General features: G+C 37.5%; 2 protein-coding genes and 1 long non-coding RNA gene across 7 annotated transcripts in view; all 3 read left to right on the top strand.

Annotated features, from left to right (window-relative positions):
* LOC131314559 (uncharacterized) overlaps positions 1–9377 on the top strand; it is a 42683-nt gene extending 33306 nt beyond the window's left edge. For 2 of the 5 annotated variants that reach the window (XM_058343290.1, XM_058343299.1), the window contains one exon: positions 9110–9377. Coding sequence is in view for 3 of the 5 variants with exons in the window: in XM_058343291.1 (XP_058199274.1) it covers positions 2507–2680; positions 7146–7286; positions 7446–7592; positions 7701–7940 (702 nt within the window). In the remaining 2 variants the exon portion in view is untranslated. Of the gene's footprint in view, positions 1–2506; positions 2681–7145; positions 7287–7445; positions 7593–7700; positions 8138–9109 lie in introns of those variants that run through there. The other 3 variants (XM_058343291.1, XM_058343292.1, XM_058343297.1) reach the window with 3 other exon arrangements.
* LOC131314561 (uncharacterized) lies at positions 811–2041 on the top strand. Its single transcript, XR_009196449.1, has 3 exons — positions 811–845; positions 1664–1814; positions 2021–2041. It is a non-coding gene; the product is annotated as an uncharacterized LOC131314561 (long non-coding RNA).
* A 7918-nt stretch (positions 9378–17295) lies between the features above and the next one.
* Positions 17296–22393, top strand: LOC131314565 (uncharacterized). The gene is made up of 5 exons (XM_058343311.1): positions 17296–17822; positions 18113–18425; positions 20351–20599; positions 21331–21621; positions 22085–22393. Exons 1-5 carry the CDS (start codon positions 17356–17358, stop codon positions 22181–22183), a joined length of 1419 nt encoding a protein of 472 aa, XP_058199294.1. The 5' UTR covers positions 17296–17355; the 3' UTR covers positions 22184–22393.
* Positions 22394–22488: the final 95 nt, after the last annotated feature.

Consider the following 22488-nt stretch of genomic DNA (forward strand, 5'->3'; position numbering starts at 1 on the left):
TTAAACAATGGGAAAAAACCCTAGCTGTTAATTGGAAAAAAAATGAAACAGAAGCGAAAATTGTACAATAAACATCTATAGGGTCTCATTCAATTGGGGGGGGGGGGGGGGGGGGGGTGGGTGGGGTGGGGGAAGTACTGGCCTTGACTGAAAAATGACTAGCTCCGAAGAAAACCCAAATCCATTCCTTATCGCCCTACAAGTCAGACACCCCACAAACCGTAGCCTCCGTGCATTTTTTGTTGGGTAATGTTCATGACCCATTAGGCATTTAAGTTGACTCAATTGAGGCTCAATTAAGAGCCAAAAATAAAAGGGTTAGATGACTTTGAACTCATTCTAACCCAACTAATAAATGAGTTGAGTTAGATTTATTTTTTAATAAATGGATTTAGATTTCTTAGTGGGTTGGATTCAATTTGCCACCCTAGCTTTAATTCGGCTCATATTGGGCCTCTGCCGAACCCAGGTAGGTCATTGGGCTGACCAACTTAATCCGGTTGGGGGTATTTTGGAAAGTTTCCCGCTCCATATATCTTACTATTGACCGGCTGTTACCCTAATACGCGTAAGTGGCCAACTTGATCAAGAGTGGGCTGTGCTTGATCGAGAGTGGGTGTTTTTTTTTGGAAAAATGACGGCCCAGGACGTGTTTTGATAATTAATACCCGCCAAGGACATGCTGAGAACATTTGAGTACATTTGTTAATGCTGAAAATGTCCTTGGAGGGTATTAATTATCAAACACGGCCGTCATTTTCCCTTTTTTTTTCCCTCTGTCTAAAAGGAAGAAGATGACTAAGGTGGCTGCAACCGCGCGAAAATCACGACGGCAACACCAAGCGGTTCCTCCTCTTTTGTTCCCATTGGGATTTTCCGATTTCATTCGTAAGCCTTTGATTTATCTGGCTCAAGTTTGATTGTTTATCTCGGATTTTGCTTCTGCTGTTTTTTTTTTACAACCTGTTTTAGCAGTTGATAACCTGGAGAGGTTCCATGTTAAATTTATTAACGCTTTTATTCATCTGTACAATTACATTCTTTTTTTTATTAATAATTTACGATCATCCAGGGTTGTATATTTATATTAATTTACGATCATCTGGGGTTTGGGTGGCAGAGGAGTAAAATATAAGAAGAAGACCACCCGCATGCTTGTACCCTATTACTAGGAGGTCTACAATTGTGTATAAGTAAATGTGTATGTGTTTATGACTCGTGGGGAGTTAAGAGAGTAGGTCTACAATTGTGTATAAGTAAATATGTGTGTGTTTATGACTTGTGTGGGAAACAAAGAGAAAAAGATAGCAGAGAGAGAGAACCGTAGGGAGCCCCTCAGGGGCCTCCTCCCCAATAATATGTTCTGTGAGAGTGTAGTGAGTGAGAGAGTCGATTATTTTGTGGGTTTGTATTATTGCTAAAGATTATTAGTATAAATTAGAGAGTTGTTTGTTTATGTGCAATTCTCTTATTCCCACCAACAACGAGGTTGGTGTTCGTGGGGGAGAATGATAAAAAAAGAAGATAGCCCCTCCTCCTCAACCGACGAGTAGCTTTTACTGCCTGTTTTTGTTGATGACCTGACCTGATTGTAGTGTTTATGTACGGTTTCGTTTATTAGAGTTTTTTTTTTTCCCAATATGATGTTCATTGGAGTTGACAGTTTTGATAAGATGAAGAGATCTGCCCTAAATGATGGAAATGGTAAACAGAAGGAGATGAGACTAGAACTTTCGGACCGTAGAATGACCCGTTCCGCATCCAAGCAGCAGCAGCTGGAGGAGGAAGAAAATAGGCGCATCCAGGAGTTCCCTGTATGTTTTGCCTATCCTACATACGCTACTCCAATGTATTTATGTGTGTGTTTGGGTTTGCGCGCACGCGTGTGAGTGTGAACCCTGTTTGGTTCATACTCATCATATATACTTGTCTGCTTCAAAGCCTTCAATTAATCTATCTCGCAATATATATCTCAAGTCTTAATTTTGGTTCTCGATCTAACTTTGTCGTCTATGTCTAGGGGTTTGATGCTGGGGACATTTTTTTTTTGCTCGGTAAACGAAACATTTTTATATTACTCGAAGGGGGTACATCGAGGAAAGACTCAAAACTCACAAGAGCTTTGATACACCAAAAGATACACTAATACATACACACGCATCCAACAAATAGTTGAATGGCACACCAAAAAACTACGATCCTTACAATCTCAGTTTTCGGATACCATCTAAAAAAACCTTGAACTCCTCTACGGTGTAGACCTTGATATCAAATTTTGCCTTCATCCACATCGCAACCCGAGTTTTAACTACCTCTCCCACTTCCCAAGCTTGTTTTGTTGAGTTGTTGAAAATGTAGTCATTCCTTACCAACCATACGAGGATATGGCAAAGATTGGTCTTCGGACTTACAACTGCCAAAATGTATGTGGTGGTTTTTTTCCGTACTACTCTTTAACTAACGCTTCTGTAATTAACTCCATCTTTGCTTTTGTTTAATATTGTAGGATACATTGTACCAGTTCACCAAAATCCTCAGAGTATATTCCTTGAAGAAGCTTATATATGCTGCTTACCACATCACTTTCCAGGCTGTTGATGAGTCTTCAACCAAGAATTTTGAAGCTAAAGCTGGTTCTTTTGGTGACGTCACTGTGGTCCCCTTTTGCAAACTGGAGAAGGTATATAACTACGTTATGTGTGCTCACCCTCGTATATCTTGGATTCATAACTACACATTATATTCCATTCCCTTTTCAATTTGCGCAGGTGGATAGTATTCTGTGTTATTGTCGATCCTCATCTTTAAAGTACATTGATTGTGATAAGACAATTGTGGTATTATTCAAGATACATATTGGTGTCTCACATGAAAAATCCGTATGATCCCTCCAATGTTAATTGTTTTGGTGCATAATTCCTTTGTTTTTTTAACTTCTTAAGATTTTTGTCAAACTTCTAATGGTATACTAATATTTGGCTATGAACAATTCTTTTGAATTGCTTCTTATAAACTCAAATAGTTAAGTTTTGCAAGACAACATGCAGTTGTGGGAATGATTCAAGAATTATCATCAAAATTAGCGAGAAGGTCAACCTACTTAACCTTGATGTTCGGTCAAGAAATGTTTAACTTTGTATTTTTTTTTTCTTTTGGTTATAGAAAATGCTTGAAAACCCTATTAAGAGTAGAGGAAAATATGGGAACAATGCACTGATATTTTTGTAAAGAAAATATGTAATTATGTAAGTATGTTAGGTGACAATAAGTAAGAAACTTTTATGCACCGTCCTCTAGTGTCTCTCCATGGTCTTTGACTTTGACTTGAAGAAATGTCAGCTTTTTTCTTCGTAGCATGTCCAGTACTCTGCTTGTAGCGAAGAGTGAGAAGCGAAACTTCAACTTCTTTCTTCTAACACATTCCAAGTCACATCCTTAACTACGCGAGCTGGCCCTGCTTTAAAGTATTCAGAATTTCAAGCTCCATTCTCACAAACCTGCAATTTCTGTCCATTTGGGGACTGGCCGGTGTCAAAACCTTATTAGATTCGACTGTTAGATAATATTCATGTTCCCCCATCCATTCTAGAATGTGTAATGCCGATTTCAAGATACTTGGACCGGTTTGAACTGAGGTCCATGTTTGCTGTTTTAGTTGGTAATTTAGGAGTCTATACAAGTCTAATTGGGCTATGTTTTTCTGAGTCAACTTTTAATAATGGTTATAGTTTCCAGTGTTAAGCTTAACTTGAAATATTTTTGCCTTCTGTAATCTTTTTAATTTTTTTTTTGCTTAAGGCGTGGTTAGCAAGCTATTGTGTTTCTTGTTTGTTTCCTGGGTTCTGTGACTCGTTTCTACATTGTCACAAGGCTGCACATACATTTGCATTTCTTGTTTGTTTCCTAGGCTCCTGCAATCTGCTGAGTTCACGTTTCTACATTGTGTCACAAGGAAGCACAGACATTCCTTTTGCATGGGAATAGATATGTGCTTTCCTCGCTCAAGATCTGCTATCGTGCTTTGAAGACACTGCTGTTGTTACCATTTTCATATTTTTCTCAATGAGTGAGCAGCCTCCAATTTGCAGCTTTGAAGACATTGCCGTTGTTACCATGTTCATATTTTTCTCCATGAGCGAGCAGCCTCCAATTTGCAGTTCACGTACAAGAGACTTGGCACAGCTCTTGTACTACCATAGCTTGTTTACAGTCGAGTTCTCCATCAATGTGTGAAGTAGTGAATGTTTACTCCAATGTCTTTATGTGTGTGTGAGAGAGAGAGAGAGGGAGGTAGAGGGAGAATGTTCACAATATGTTTAGGTATAACGTGTCTATAGGACGAACCAATCTTGTTTGAATGAAATGTACCAACATGAATAGAGCTTGTGGCATGATTTTTGTTTATCTATAAGTCCTATTTTCGGATTAATACTTTTCTATAGAACAAAATTCTTTTCAAATACTATCAGTTTATATTGAAGGCAAACATGATTAATGAGCTATGCACATTATAGTATGCAAAATTCAAGAATGGACTTCAATTAGAATAGTTCTGTACGTTTCAAGAAATAATTTTGGCGTAATTCTATTCAGAAGCCTTTACGATTGATAATTTGCTCATATGCTTGTAGTTTATATTTCACAAGGGATATTATTGTAGCGTAATGATTTTTGCACTTTAAATGCAAAAATTATTTAAATAAGAAAAAACCTTGCATCCTAGAGAGCAATGGATGTAAGGTTCTTGGAAGCTTATATCACAAGTGCAATAATTTTTGGACCCTTTAAACTACCGGTTTTGTGGTCTTTTTTTTGTTTTTTTGTTTTTTGTTGAAAACCACCTCAGCACTATTGACGGTATAAGCCTGTAGAGATAGAGAAACTATATTAACTAAATTTATTCCCATTAAATAAACGGGACGGTTCTGGAGACCCTAAAAAAACCCTCTAAAAAAACCCTCCAAATCTTAATCTCATAATTTTCGATCAAATTTTGATGATCCGAGCCGCTCAATGTGTTCAGAACGTGATTTTAAGGGTGCTTGCGTGAAATTGGCAAAAAAAAAAAAAAATCAGAAGGACTTGATTTGAGTAGTTTTTTATTGAACCGTTCAATAAAGTTCAATAAAAAACTGTTCGGATGAAGCCCTTCCCGGTCATTTTTTTTGCTGATTTCTCACAGCCACCCTTAAAATCACGTTCTAATTTACATTGAGCGGCTTGGATCATCAAAATTCGATCGAAAACTTGGAGGAATTTTTTTAAGGATCCCCGGAACCGCCCCGATAAATAAATATTGTAAAGATGATCTATTTGTGTAGAGTAACTTCACATTAGAGCAGTCTATAATTAATATTCTCTAGGTCTTCCAACCTGATGACGTCAAGATATACGTAATGACAAATTTGAAAGAGTCTCTGAAATCGATGAGAGGGCACGCAGTGAGGGCAAATACTTGTGCTGCAGTCCTAGTAGAATACATTCTTCTCATTTTTCGTTGAGTTTTTGTTAATTTGGCACGAAATTAAGAACTTTTGCATATAGTGGGCTTCAAACCACGCTGGCTTCTGCTTTCGCTATATATATATATATATATATATGAGACGGTTTCGGAAACAACTAATTAGAGACCTAAAACAATACCTCATAATTTTCGATCAAATTTTAATGATCCTAGCCGCTCAATGTAATCAGAACGTGATTTTAAGGGTACTGGTTAGAAATCAGCAAAACAAAAGACCGGAAAAGGCTTGATCTGAGCAATTTTTAGTTTTTAACTTAGATTTGATGAACGGTTTAATTAAAAACTACTCAAAACAAGCATTTTTCGGTCATATTTTTGCTAATTTCTCGCGGGCACCCTTAAAATCACATTCTGCACACATTGAACAGTTCGGATCATAAAAAATTAGATTGGAAACTATGAGATTGAGATTTGGGGTGTACTGATTGAACGGTTCGGATCACATTCTGTACCGATTTTTGTGTTCGTATAATTCGTCGAAGGTCTTGATTACGTCACATATTTTAGTTACAATGTGTCGACTGCTAAGCACAATCACTTTGGTCTTCTATTTGCTTTGTTATTCTTGTCATATTTCAGTTCCTTATAAACTTGCCAATTATGTTTAAGTGAGTTTGATTGCATGAATCATTCGAGTTGCTCACCTCCATGCATTTCAGTTCTATCGTTATGTTTGTCAAGTTCATTCAATTTTTTACATAAGAATAACCAAATTAAATATGCAGTGGTCTTCAGCAATATTTCATAAAATTTGTGTTTATCTGTTGAGTGTGTGGATGTGAACCCTGTTTGGTTCATACTCATCATACATTCATACTTATCTGGCTCAAGTGGTTCCTCCTTTTTTGCAATATACATCTGAAGTGTTAATTTTGGTTGTCTCTAACTCCAAGCGGTTCCTCCTTTTTTGTTCCCCCGAGGTTTTTCCGATTTCAATCCTAAGCCTTTGACTTATCTGGCTCAAGTTTTTTAATTTATCTTGGATTTTGCTTCTGCTGTTTTTTTACCACCTGTTATAGTAGTCGATGACTTTGAGAGGATCCACGTCGAAGTTATTTATGCTTTCATTCATCTGTGTGTATATATATACACGATCATCTACGGTTTGGTGGTAGATACAATAATAAACAGAAGAAGACCATCGATCAGCATGCTAGTACTAGTAAGCTTTTCTTTTCCGTAACTTTTTCAGTTGATGAGCTGATTGTATTAGTTTAGAGAGAGAAAAAAAGTTCCTTTTCTTGACATAGTTGGATATGAATCATGACATAATTGGATATGAATCATATGACAAAATAAACATGTTCGTTTTGTAGCGGATCTTCAAATTCAATTTTAAGATTTCACTCTTAAACACAATTCCATTTTTTTTAGTTGGTATTTGTGGAGGAGAATGATAAAAGTACAATGTTTCAGGTATTGTCCAGTTTTCATCCAAGGGTTGCGAGGTTGGTATTCGTGGAGGAGAATGATAAAAACAGAAGATAGCCCCTCCTCCGCAAATCAACCAATAGCTTTTACTGCCTGTTTTTGTTGATGACCTGACCTGATTGTAGTGTTTATTTATGGTTTCATTAATTAGAGTGGCAATTTGTTGTTGTATTGTCCGCTTTTCATCTAGGGTTTGGACGTGGCGGCACCGGATGGTGATCGTAAACAGACAAAAACTCTTTCAGACCTAGTCCATTCCACATTCATTCAGCAGCAGGAGGAGAGGCAGCAGCTGCTGAGGGAAGAAGAGAGGCGCATCGAGGAGCGACGTGTATGTTTGTCTATCCTACATGCATTACTCCAATGTCTTATGTCCGAGTGCGAGGGAAGGGAGAGAGAGAGAGAGAGAGGGGGCGAGCGAGATCATATTTGGTTCATTGAATCAATCTCGGCAATATACATCTCAAGTCTTAACTTTGTCTATGTTCAGGGGTTTGATTTTATGGACATTCCTCCCATAGTACCATATGGCGACAAAGCATTTGAACCATGTTGGTCTGAAAGTTCTCTCTATCCTGCTCCAAAGCTGTACGAGGATATGTCAAAGATTGGTATTAAAAAGTACAACTGCAAACATGTACGTATGTGGTGTCCGCTTTTGTTTCATTAGATTCTTTCTTTTTCTTACTCTTTAATTAACTCATCTTTCTTTGTTTGTGGGCTTACCGTCTTTGTTAAAATGTAGCACACATCGTACCAGTTCACCAAACTCTGCAAGGTATATTTCCACAAGGATGGCAAGGCAATTGGCCGTATCATCTCTTTCCAGGCTGAGGATACTTCGGTTGCTTCTCCCAAGAATTTTCAAATTTATGTGGTATCTGTTCCCGACGAGACTTTGATCAACTTTTGCATGCTGGAGGAGGTACTTTGGTTATTTAGATTTTCTTCTTTTAAACGTTGGATTGCTCCGATGGTTTTATGACTATATCTCAACTAGATTTTTACCTCGGGCATAGTTTTTCTTTAGACCTTTTTTCTCAAGATCTACTATTGTGTTTTGAAGACATTGCCGTTGTTACCGTGTTCATATCATTCTCCATGAGTGTATGTATCAACGAAGTTTGTATCATATTCAAAACCCCTCATCAAAATTAATTGCCATGGGGCCAACTAGTGTTGCCATTTAGAGTTTACACGAACTCTTAAAATTCTTTGAACTGAACTGAACTGTGTGATTGCTTTAGGAGAAATTATGTTTTCGTTTACCAATGTTGTTGCTGTTAAAAGAAAAAGTAATTTGTAATCTTTTAATTTCTACAAACATGTAGACTTTTGTACTAAAATATCTAATATAAAATATATTTAGAATAGTGTGGAATGTAATAAAGAAAGAAGATATTTGTAATTTAGGCACATGGGCTAAAACTAAAAAAGTCTAGAAGTTGTGAGAGATTTGTGTAATTAAGAAGACTATTCTAGAATAGTAAGAGTCGGTGGAACCTAGCTCTATAAATAGAGCTTCATTTGTAACTTTCTTGTACTACAATTTGAAAAGCAATACAAAAAAGCCTCCTTTATTACAACACCCATCCCTCATCTTCTAAACATCTACTACCTCATACATATAACCTTTTTCCAGCACCCCAACAGTTGCAAAGTGAGAATATACTTATCAATGTGTGACTGTTTAGGGAGAAATTTTTTGAGCTTTGAGAGGGAAAATTTTTCAGTGCCGTCTGGACGGCCCTTGTTGGGGTAATTCGGTGGTATTTTCATAAATTTTTGGAGGTAAATTTAACGCAACAGATCTGGGCCCCTGTTGGGGTAATTCGGTGGCATTTTCGTAAATTTTTGGAGGTAAATTTAACGCAACAAATTTGGTGGAAACACGTTTGGACGGTTCGGATGCGCTGACGGGCACCAAGAGTGGTTGTGCCACGTGATGCCCACCCGACATTGAAAAATTTGTCAGTTGAGAGAGTATAGTTGTATAGTGGTGTGGTTGTAATATGTGGAATACGTTTAGTGATCCTTTTGCTTGTTTTTGATTTTGGTCTTGGTGACTTATGTATGTTATCCTCTCTTTACGGGGCCGGGGCATGGACGTGACTAGCGAAGGTGATTGTTATGGCGAGGACATGACCCTCGAAGGTGATTTGTATTGTTCATCAGCAAAACACTGGTTTTGAAACTTATGTTGACATGCAACAGTGCATGTCGGGACCGGTTAATTTGTTGTGTTGACTATTGTGTGACGTGATTATGCTTTTGAAATATTACTACTACTACAACATTCTCGATCGTAGCTTAATTATATAATGGGTTTTGACTATGGAAATACCCAAGTTGGGTCATTGTTTGGGTGGCCTTTACCAACACTGTTTCCGTTGTATTAGTGATTTGTCTTTTGAATTCATAAGCATGCTACATGGCCTCAAGGGAAAACATAAGCCACACGCCAAAACAACGTTGTCAGAATGCCAAGTGTGGTTATGTTCACCTTCGCTTGGTAAGGGTTAACATTACCCTCGCATAATTACCTAAAAGTGTATTGATTTCGTGGACTAATGCTAGCAATTCTGGGATTTCCTGCCAATGACCTTTCCATGGCAGTAACCGTAACAATGGTAACTGTTTAACTTGTCCCAGTTTCGATACATAACCTGTTTGTTCAATATTTTATTGTTGTCTCAATTGATGTTTTCTCGGAAGTGACCTCTATTTTCTTTTCCTTTTTTTTTTTTTTTTTTGGTGTGTGGGTATATTGGAGGCCGTAGTCTGCACTGAGAGTTTTTAGCACATTAGTTGACCGTTGATCTCCTAGCAGGAGTAACAAGAAGCTAGTCCCAGTTGGTTCAAATGTGACCTCTAATTGCTCACAACCTTAGCAATGGTCCCGTATTCTAACTGAAGAAGACCGTTTCCACAAAATGGGGTGATGAAATAAGATTTTCCGCAAATTTATGGTGGGTTTGGCCCAAATCGAATAATTGCATTATTGGAAAAAATAAATAAATAAAAAGACTTCCTCTTTTAGTTCTAAAATAAAATAAAATACCCTCATTCTCAACACATCCTAGACCTCATTCTTTTCCATTAGCCACCAACGCAGCCAAATGCTTCATGTTATATTGGGAGCTTTTCTATTTGGTTCTCTAAACCCTCCCTGGATCCTGCTTAGCTACGATGTCCAAAAAAATCTGTTTCACAATGACTACTTGGATCGTAGAGGAATTTATTAGATTTTATCTTTCTATCGCCTAATTTGATCGCTCATTAAGGTTCAAGAAATTAAAAGTATTTTCTTATGTGCTGTCATGCTTCATTTGGCAATGAAATAAGAACATTGTATTTTTAGTAGAAGAGCGCCAAGAGGGGACTCTGCATCAGGTGTTGGTCCAAGAAAATGATTCTACCTTGAATGAAGTCCTCGTTTCCGAAAAAGAAGAATTATATTTATAAAAAAGAAAAAAAAAAACTCTATTCCAGAATCTGCTCATACTACTTCCAACAAGGTTTTCAACTGTGCCCCTCTCTCCAGAATGGAGTCAAGCATTTTGCACCTGGACAACTCTAAAGAGCTGAGGACGTTGGTAGCATCAGAGATTGACAACCTCGATCACTAGCTAGTACTAATTTAGCAAATCGGAAAAAAGATAGATAAACATTACAGAATTTCAAAAAAGGAGTATGTCAACTTATTGGAAAATGTTAGCTTAATTTCTCATAGAAAATATTACGGAAATTTAAGAATCAACTCGTAGATTCACATCAAATTAAGCAGGTATATTAATCATTGTGCACATAAAAGCAACTGTTTCAACATGTAGTAGTAGACAATCAAACAGTATATATACTACACCAAATATATATATATAGCCTTTACCGGGCATTTTTCCAAATTTCCAAATTCAGTTTCTTTGATTTCTCTTGCTAAATGCGACAAATAGCTTAGGTAGTTAGTTGGTAAACCTAATATCTTACGTACTGACAACATTGCTTACCGTAAGAAACCAGCCACTTCATATGGTTTAGGTTTTATTTTTAAAAAACAAGATATGGGTATTGTGGATTATGGCCGGCAAGAGAATCTAACTGTTTACACACCCTTGGAAATTAATTAACTACGATTAGTGCTTTCCTAGCTACTTGGCTAGCTAGCTATATCATGTCCGTTTTATTTTCTCTTGTTCGTGCTATACGTGCACCGTGTTGTGCATGTATGAAGTTGTAGTTGGTTTGTTTGGAAACAACTTTTTTTCACTTGAGAAACGATTGAATGGATGTGGTCTAGTTAACCATGCATGCAGTTTGGCCCGAAAACACAAATAATGCCCTGTGGGTTTGAAAAAGTACGTAAAACTAGTTCCATGCTTGTGTTTGAATTTAGGCCGTCTGTAGACATCGAATAACGTTATTTGTCGATCTTTTATTGCCCCGATGATGATTTTGGTCGAGAACAGTCTGAGGATAATGGTGTGTTTGAGCTTTGAGCGTCCCGAACCTCTTTCAAACCCCTTTCAAACCCTTCAAACCAGAGCCAAACAGCCCCAGCAAAACCCAACTGGCTTACGCCAGTACGTTTATGACGTACGCCAGTTAGCTGCCACGTGTCGGTCATCGACCGTTGACTCAGTTATCACTGGCGCACGCCAGTCAATATATGGCGCACGCCAGTCAAGCCCAGTCAAATCAACTTTATTCAGCCACATGGACGAGACTTTTGTGCCACCCTGACGTCGGCTACAGTCTCCCTGATGATTATATCGTCCAGGCCCGTTCCCCTTCTCTCCTACACCCCCCATCAAGGCAAGTCCCATGCATTTAATGCATGGGAGGCTCCCACTCAAGGCCAAACAGCCCTTAGCCCCAACTGATCTCAGTTTCTTTTCAGTCCCCCTCTCCTCTATATATACACCCCTCTCTCACTCTTGCAAAGGGTTCAAAAAAAAAGGGCTACACTCAAGAAGCTCTCAAGCTCTCTCCCTCTCTTCTTCTTGCTCTCTTCTCACACTAGTTGAAAGAGCAAGCAAACACCTCTCTCACACACCATTACACAGCCATTCTTCCATCTCCCATCCATCAACACTCAAGTTCAAAGCTCAAATCCATCATCAAAACCCAATCCAAAGAGGTATACCACCTTTTTTGCTTACGTTCTGTTCTGACCCCTGAGGGGGGCTAGCAGGGTCAAGGCTGGTAATCAATACCAGTCCTGGCCCTAAAGTTGGCCTAATTTCAAGGATCGTAAGGAGTGAACAATGGCGCACGCCAGTAATATCGAGCCGTACGCCAGTCCTGGCGGTATGCGCACTACTGGCGTGGGGATCATTGATCATCCATTTCTTACTTATACTTTCTCTCATCACCTTATAGCATGCTAATAACTAGTTTTACAGCTTTCTGTATCCTAAAACTGTTTAGCTATAGCATTCAATATTTGCTTTCATCTGCTTTAAGAGGCCATCTGGGATCCGTCTGGTCATGTTCCAGAGCCCAGATGATGCAAAGCCAAGCACTAGATTAAGGACGGCCTGGCGTACGATTTTCTATGACTGGCGTACGGCAGTGTTGCCCAGGATCCAGTGGTTGGCCCTTGCATCTTAGCTTTGTCTTGGCTTCATTTCTGTCCCCACACTGTTTTGGGGGCATTCTATTGTCTTTCATGGCTTGAAGCCATCTCACCTGTCTGTAAATATATGTGCTCTGCTCTATTAAACTGTGTGGTTTGTTCTGGGTGTGCGCTGGTCCTTTTCCAGAGCCCAGAGGGTTGCAAACAAAGACTGTGAGTTCATGGTAAGTGGAGTACGCCAGCGATGAGGTGGCGTGCACAGGTTGCGTTAGTATGCAGTGGCTTGGCCGGTGCATACTGGTGCGATACCTGCTCACATCCCTTCAGAGCAGCATACTCCACCTTACTCAAACTGCTCTCGGTACTTGTTCTCAATCTATGATTATAATTGCAAGCAAATCATCCATAAAGCATTTTGTCACATAAATTGCAACTTGTTACCGTTTTAATCTTTATTAACTGCTCCCCCGTCCTAACTGGCTAAAAAAGATGATCAAATGAGAGAAAAATGCAAAAGTTTTATAAAAATGCCCGAGTAGAGACCGATCTCCGGATTGGGCGAGAGGGGTGCCATAAAACCCTTCCCTCTCGTAACCTGGCTCCCGAACCTCAGATATCGAAGGTGACGACGAACCGGTCTACAAGCCTTTTTCAAATTAAACAAACGTGGCAAACGTTTTCGAGTTCGGTTCCTTGGGTGTTTTCACCGCTAAAACCCGAGTGGCGACTCTGAATCGAAGCGTCTCGTTGCGCTTTTTCGAAAAGGGGCCACACCCGATTTTACCAATCAAGCGATTTCCGGGGCGCGTGCCCACACCGTCTTTAATTTGGATATTCATGCATGTACTTGCCAATGAATTAAAGCGATGTGCTACAGAAATATTGGATTAGTTTTACATTCACTTTCATTTGTTTCAGTTATGCGCTAATACATGTTTAATGGAATTGCCAAAACAAGATTCATAAATAAGTTATTTTTAACAACAAATTTTTATTTATTTTTAATTTGGGACACGATGATAAGGTTGAGTCTGGACTGTCTTAATATTTTTTAGTTGGTTTATTTTGTTGTAAGTCATGACCTTGTTGTATAACTTTGATAAAAACACTCGTATTGTAAGATTTTCTTGACCATTAAAATTAGATAACTAAAAGAAAATAGATTGAATTAGGAAAAAAAAAGTTGAGAAAAAATAAAAAATAGCGTTTTGACTTATTTTTGTCTTTCGTGAAATTTCTCAACTTTTGGTCATAATTTGTTTTACTTTTTCGATTACTCTTGTCAAAGAAAAACCAAAAAATAAAATCGAATCTAACATAAGTTCAAAAAAAAGGAAAAGAAAAGTCAAAACAAATAATTCTAGCTAGCCAAATGACGTGAAATCACTGCTCGAAATTAATGGAAAATAAGGTTAAGAATACCTATAAAATCTTCCTGTGGATTGGACATCAACGGCTCTGAAATATAATCTCAATTTTGCCCAAAGAAACATAAATTAAATTGTCCCGATCGATGTTTTTATTATCTTGTTGATGAAAATTTTCTAGATAGAATTGCACAAGATACCCTTGCATAAAGGCTACAAAATCATAGACAGACATAGAATATATCATGAACACACGCAGGTCCTTACGATCGAAGTATATCACTAAACGACCCCAAGTGCTATAGGTCTCAAAGCAGAAACAGGTTTTTATCGATAAAGTTTCTGAACTATATTTCAACTATTGGGCTCGAAGGATTTTCGGAATTAGGGTTTTCAAAAAGAGATGATTCTATTTATGTCTTTCTTTTGAGTATTTCTCCACGAATATTGAAAACAAGTAAAATTAATCAAGAAGTAATGCAAACCTAGCTAACAACCTAGCTAAAAATAAACCAATCAACCCTTGATCGATAATTTTTTTTTTTTTTGAGTTGCATACAAATTTGATATGCTACCATCTAACAGATTCTCCCTAGAAGCATTTTGAATGGGCCACTAGAGACATTCGGGGAGCGGGTGTAGGGGGCGTCGCCACCATTTATGTTCAACACGCGGTGGCTGCTATTCAACAATTCATGATGTGATGCTCCTCACGTTTTCTTCTTAGAAACCGTGGAGAATGCTTTTAGAGAGAAAAAGATACCCCAAGAGATGCGAACCTTTATGGTCGTCGTTTACCCATGCGCAGCGAAGAATAAGTTTTGGTCCCCCATTCTCCCGTTCACATGGGCTCTGATAATGCCCGAGTTCGTCTAACGAATGTTCTTTACTAACCTAAAATTGCCTTTTCTTTACTGTTTGAAAATAAGAGCAGTGCCCGAACTGATCACAGTGTGTTAATCACCCCACGACCCCACCTATACGACTACTCACTAATCATTGCACATGCAAGAAACAAAAGAAACCATATTTTGAAACATGCTTCTATTACTCAAGATGGAAAATAAACAAGAAATATAAACTAATCAAATACCAGCGAATAACTTTAATTAAAATGAATTACCGGAGTGCGAGTAAATAAACAAAGCTTCAAAACTTGAAAGGAAACAAAATACTAAACAATATGTGCCGCGCAGCCCCGTCCGTCCTTTCTCCGTGGGAAAAAGTTCTGTCCGTGGTAAAACAGTGATCTCGGCAGCCCCGTATGTAAATCCCAGATGGCGCAGCCCTCTCTCTCTTTTTATAATGCTACAAATTATACTTGGCAGCCCTAAAATTCCCCCAAAGAATTATTAACTTTCAATTGCAATTCATTGATCTGGCCCACTACCAATGGCTTCTAGCCTTGCTCCCACGTGCACAGCTTTCATAAAGACCAAGAGTATTTCTAGTATCACCCACTTTTGTGCTAATCAAACTTATGTAAAGCCCATTAGCGCGTTAAGCCTCCAAATAATATGTTGGGCTTTCCCGAATCGCAATCCAGTCACATCTTCAAATCTCTATATCTCTAATTTAAAGCCAAATTCTACACAAACGATCTGAGTGACCTGCAATCATGGAAATCGCATAAAAAGTACCAAGTAACTTTATAAATTGGCAAGCATAGTATAGGTTAAGGAGATTAAATAGGTGCATTTAAGCACTCATCAAATGCCGGAGGGAATCATATTGTTTCAACCTATGCTCGATCCAAACCGCAGGCGTTACGTACCAACTTGTTCTTCCAGTGGCAACCATTCTACTAAGAACCTCTCCAAGGTTCGAGTCTTGTCACCACCAACAAAACACATCCAGGTAAGCTTTGAACATGTTTTACCATACTAAAACTTGTATATGAATTACTACACAAAAAGAAGTGGGATGATATAAAGAAGAGTGCGAAAATCAATTCACATTTCTCATAACGCTTGGAATTTGAAGTACAAAATTCGTTGTTACTCTCTCTCTCTCTCTCTTAGATTGATCGAAGTGAATGCGGCGACATTGTGCAAGTGGATAACAGTAACATAGCTGAGGTCAAATACATGACTTGCAAGGATGATGAGATAATTGGGTTAAATGTGATCTTTACGTAACATCTACACTCTATTTTTTGTCTTTTCTAAATTCATGTATACACATTGCAAATATTGCTGATTATAAAAATTATTTGTTTAAGAGTATTTGTGTGTTTTGAGTTTCAAGTATTTATTTTGTTTTCTGGTTAGCACCTTCGCAACTACTCCATTTTTTTTTTTTTTGGCTGTGTTGAGTACGCTGTGGTTGTTCAATTATATAAAAAAAAAAGAGGCGGAGGGGGAAGTTTGAGATTTTTGCGAGTAGCATGACTGGGAGAGTTTTGTGTACTCTTTGAAACTCTCTTAATACTTTTTTTTTACAATTCTAATGAAGGCCTCGTTCCGTTAAGGAAAATAAGTAATGCTTATTTTTTGAATTAAAAGTGACGTATTGTGAAAAAATGACATGTCTCGTAAAATAAAAAATAAGTACATAAAAAATAAGAGCATTAGAGCAACGGGGCCTAAAAGTAATAGTGTGGAGATATTCAATAATACAATACATCTTGCCATTAAACTTTGAATTACGTGCATGGTATGTTGATAGGAAAATGCAACATATCCCATGGTTGGTCCATCCACATGATCAAGAAAAGGGATTCGAGGCAAAGGTCAGCGAAATCAAACTTTGCAGGCCTAATGTTTTTGTTTTTTTTTTTTAATAGACAAAAGGATTGGAATGGAGTCCTGTGTGATACCACAGTCTCCTTAAGAAAAAAAAATCACCACCTACCGAGGGTGTTGCAGGATTCGTTGGCGTCTTCCTCCCGGGGTTGGGTCAACTAGACCACAAGCCTCCGGAACATCACCGTTGACTGCCTTGGCAAACCGACTACTACCTGTCTCTCTCTCACACAAATAATGTATTACAGAGTCTTTGGAACAATAGGAATTTCTGGTGTGTTGTACAAAAACAGGATACAACATTATATATGCAATAGAATGACACATGAGCTGCACTCCTGTAATGAATTCTCGTAACTGCCAGATTGAATTCTGATATTACCCTCTCTTCATGGGGGTATTAACCACTTGAAACTGATGGAGCTTCAAGAGTCTCATCTACCTAGATTCGTTGAACCAAATAGAGGCCTATCGATTGCCTCAAGAGACCCTCCGAATGCCTCGATTTTATTCATCCGAATTTCCAACACATGGCTTATGGTATGCTTGTATGTTTCTAAGTTTTCCATTTGACCTGTTCCCTTTTATTGTCATTGAAGTACTAATTGAGAACATGATTCTTTTAAAAGGAAAAAGTACTAAGAGACCTAAACTCAAGTAGAAAATTTATAAATAGGTCCCAACAAGGTTTTCTCACCTCATTTTATTCTTAAAATGATGCCTAAATTTAATTGCCTGCACACAAGCCTATGCATAACCCTAGCAATCTATGCAGTAGCATTCTTTACCCAACCCTACTACCCAGCTTCAGAGTTCTTCTTCTCCCCATTGCAAAGCATACTTTCACCTTCCCAAACCACCCCTCCTCCTCCCCTTGATCATAATTCTCCCACCAACATTAACCACCTTGTTTTTGGACTAGTAGGTTCCCTCAAGGCATGGAGACACAGAAAGGCTTACATAGAATCGTGGTGGCGCCCGAACATGACATGCGGATACCTATACCTCGACACCACCCCCACGGAGGAGCTCCTCCCTTGGTCCGCCGCATCTCCACCGCTCCGTGTCTCCGAGGACATCTCCAAATTAGTGCAAGAGTCAGGACATATGGCGCCTATCATGGTTCGGATGGTGCACGCGATTTTGGAGGTTTATAGAGAGGGAGATCAAGGAGTGAGATGGTATTAATTGTTGACTTTTTTTTTCTGTACAATATTCAAAATATATCCTTGACCTATTTATTTAGACAACAGCTCACATTCGTGCAGCCAATTTCGCACCATTTGACAAGTCTCATACGAAACATGTAGTTAATCTAAAATTATAATCAATGGTGCAACAACAGATGGTACCAAAATATGCTATGAAACTATGGAAAACATTTGTTCTTATACCTATGCTTACCTGAACATCAATTTACTAAAGGGTGTTAGGTACTTGAATATTTCAATTTACGTAATTCCTCCAACAGGTATGTGATGGGAGACGATGACTCAATCTTCTTTGTTGACAATTGGGTGGATGTTCTAGCAAAATACGATCACACTAAGTATATATACATTGGAGGGCATTCAGAGACTCTTTTGTCAAACTTTCACTTCTCCTTTGATCAGGGATTTGGTGGAGCTGGATTTGCATTGAGTTATCCTTTGGCTTCAGCTATGGTGAAAGATTTGGAAGGGTGTCTCAAGAGATATCCACACTTGAATTCAGCTGACCTTATAACTCAGTATTGTGTGGACGAGCTTGGTGTTTCTCTCTCTGTTGAGAGAGGTATTCATCAGGTAATTATGTTTTTTTTTACTATTATTGAGTTTGATAACTGCATCTTGTAGCTAGAAAACCAAAGGAGTTTTTAAATATTCATCCTCATCAGTCATGCCACGTAAGTTTTCATCCCATTCACTTTTCGTGCTTATGTTTCCATTTTCTTAGTGTGTGAATTGCATCTTTTACCCTTTTCACTATGATATACAAATATTATGTTGTATTATTTTCCTAATTTAGTGAGATTAGATTAGATTATTTTCCTAATTTAGTGGGATTAGATTGGATTATTTTTCTAATTCAATGGGATTTTAATATTATTGTTTTCCTAATTTAAATATAATTGATTACTTTTGTTGTTCAAAAAAAAATAATTGATTAATTTTATATTTTTTATCCTATTACTTTTATATTTCAAATTGAATCAAACCAAAACAATCATAATTGACGATTTCATAGTAATTTAATCATAATTCATGATTTCATGTAAATTTAAACTATGATTGCCTACTTTTATATTTCAACTTGAATTGGACCAAAACAATTACGATTTATGAATCCACCATAATTTATTTAAAAAATACAAATATGAGTCATGATCTCATGAATACACCACGATCTCATGAACCAAAGGGAATACACGATGAATTTAGAATTACACTATAATTTAATCAAAAAAACATGAATAAACCATGAATCAAACCAAAACATGAATAAATCTGAGCCATGAATAAATTGAACCAAAAGAGTCCTCAAACCGTGAATCGAGCCATGATCTCATGAATTGATTGAATTACATGAATAAATCTGAGCCATGAATAAATTGAACCAAAACAGCCAAAAAAAAAAAAATTCTCAATTAAGAAACAACTAAAGATCTATCAAATCATCATGTTGGAGAACCTGAACTTTTGCCCTTTTTCTCATTTTCAGCTTCAATGCATAATCATGATTTTACTTATAACTTCCTTATCATCACCTTGATAACTGATACCCATGATTTTATTTAAAGACCAAACCGCCTAAGACTCATTAAGATGAAACCTCTTAAAGCCATTAGAAGAAGAAGATAAAGCAGCAGCAGCCAGCTGCAACAATAGATATAAACAATACACTTTTTTGCTTCTTTCTTCTGCCCCTTTTCTTGGACTTCAGAAAACTCAACATATCATAGATCGACTTCTGTTTCCATTTTCCTTTTCCTGTATCCTTAGCTAGCCTCGTTAGATGGGTTGAGGTCTACAATTAACTTAATGCCCTCAGTAGAATTAACCTGGTTGGGCTTAAGATCGTCCACAGCCACATCAATCCTCATGATTCAAAAACCCAACTTCTGAGAGATTCCAAAAGCCTGTATCGAACTCTACTCCATTCGTGGTTGGATCATGAATCATAGAGTCAACTTCCAATATCTTGTAAATATCCTTATTGATACATATATATGCTGCACCTTCTTAGGAGAATTAGAGTTGCTAGGACAAACCGGCCAGTTGCCTTCCTCATGAGCATTATAAAGCTCCTCATTATGATTTTCTCGAGCTGAATCATCTTCCAGCGCATCCCCCGTCACAAGACTCATCTACTCATCTTCTTCCCCAATGTGATCTCCAATTTCAGTTAAGCAAGATATGTAAAAACTAAATTTTAGAAAAATAATGAACTAAATTCAAAAAAATAATAGGACTACGGTCGACTAAGAAAAACTTGAGATTTCGATATCAAACTTGAAGAATTTAACCCTTGAGGAACAAAAATCAAAGCAAACAATAGGATGTTGAAGATTCACATTTAACAATTGAGGAACAAAAATCAAAGCAAACAATAGGATGTTGAAGACTCCTGTGAATCGAAGCTAAGATTTTTAATGTATTAAGATTTTGGGTTGCAGTAGAATATCTTGCAGTTTTGGGTGCACACAATAATACTTGTTGAATGAATACAGATAGATCTAAGGGGGGATATATCGGGGTTTCTATCATCCCACCCACAATCACCATTGATGTCCCTCCACCACCTTGACATGGTAGACCCAATCTTTCCCTCGATGGACCGTTTTCAGTCTGTGAACCACCTGATGAAATCCGCAAAAGTTGACCAATCGCGACTACTCCAACAAACCATTTGCTACCACAAGCCAACCAATTGGTCCTTCTCAATCTCATGGGGCTACTCTGCACATATTTATGAGAAGGTATTTGTTTTAATTATGCTCTCTATTATTCCACATTTGTAATGGAATTGCGAAAACAAGATTTATAATTAATTACATTGGACACAATATTAATAAGGTTTAGTCTGGACTATATCTTAACTTATTCTCTTTTCAGTCGGTGTATATTGTTGTTAGTGAGCTTTGTTTTTAACTTTAAAAAAAACATTTGAATTGTCAGATTTTCTTGACGATTGAAGTTAGAAAACCAAAAGAAAATAGATTGAATTAGAAAAAAGTTGAAAAAATATAAAAACAACTTTTTTAACGTTTTGACTTATTTTTTTTATTTAGTGAATTTTTTAAACATTTGATTATATTTTTTATACTTTTTCGATCACACTCTTGTCCAGACAAATAGAAAAATTAGAAAAAAAATCAATTCAAATCTAACAAGTTCAGAATAAAGTCAAAATAAATATTTTTGCCAAATGACGTCAAATCATTGCTCGAAATGGAAAATAAGGTTAAAAGAAAAATCAGAGGGCTGACGTGAATGATTGCGAGGCACACTATTCATTGTTCAAAAATGAGAATGACAATGGCAAAATGGTATTCATAGGTGTATGTGTTTATATCAAAAACAAAATTTGCTATGTGTGGCTAGTGTTGGTAATAAGGTTTCTGGGCGTGTAAACATAATGGCCAATTGCATATTGTAACGGCTAAAGTAAAACTGAAAGAGCTTTGGAATTAAAGTTTTTTACTCACAGATTCTCCCCAGAAGCATTTTGAAGAGGCCTCGAGAAACATTCAGGGCGTGGATGAAGGGGACGGCGCCATTATACATGTTCAACACGCGGAGGCCGCCATTCGGAGATCCATGCGATGATCCTCACGTTTTTTTCTTAGAAACCGTGGAGAGTTCCCGAGGGAACCTAATTGTTTCAACCTATGCTCGATCCTCACCACGAGGCTTGCCAGCTTGTTTTTTCAGTGGTAACCATTCTGCTGATCAAATTTCCAAGGTTCGAGTCTTGTCACCATCAACAAAACTCATTCAGGTAAGCTTTGAAACATGTTTTGTTTGTTCTTATTTCCAAAAGTTGTGTTGCGCAAATGAGTTGCATGATATTTTGGGTAATACTACACAATTAAAAAGAAATTAAAATTTTGAGTAATGAGGATCCTATGTGAGCCTCTATTACCTGAAAATAAACAATTTTTTATGATGCATTTTTACTTCGGCGATTTTGACATCAAATTAAAGATATTTTGAATATATTTTTACCTACTTGTGTTCCATCTTTAGCAGGAAATATTCACATTGTATAATATTAATGTAAAAATTCCAAGTACTATTTTCTAGTAGTATTAACCTCAATATTTGTACAAAAATCCAGCCAAGCATTCTCTTAACTCTTTGCGATCCGTTTTATAAATCATTATCGATCATGTAACCTTACATAACCTCACAGAAAATTTTATGTGCGAAACTAGCTAACTCTCTCTCTCTCTCTCTCATAGATTGATCGAAGTGAATGCTGTGACGTTGTACAAGTGGGTGACAGTAACATCACTGAGGTCAAATACAGGACTTGCAAGGTTGATGAGATAATTGGTTAAATGCAATCTTAAGAATACAATAATGTAACGAAACATCTTTATTCTATTCTTCTCTTTCTAAACACATCTTTAGAGAGGTTAGTAAATAGCTATAGTGGACTGGAAAGCAAATCTCCGTATTTTAAATGTTGTAATTAAACAAATTATGTGCTTGGTTAAGAACGTGATCGACTTATGTTTCATGGAAACAAAAAATACTTATTTGACCCATTGGAAGATGCCCAAATTGCACCAAAAGACCCTGTTAGGCGTGAAGCCTGATCAAGGCCAACAGCCGGCCAGGCTTTCAACCTGAGGTCGGTTAT

This window comes from Rhododendron vialii, chromosome 13a, assembly GCF_030253575.1.
Source record: "Rhododendron vialii isolate Sample 1 chromosome 13a, ASM3025357v1".
In the NCBI taxonomy this organism is placed as follows: domain Eukaryota; kingdom Viridiplantae; phylum Streptophyta; class Magnoliopsida; order Ericales; family Ericaceae; genus Rhododendron; species Rhododendron vialii.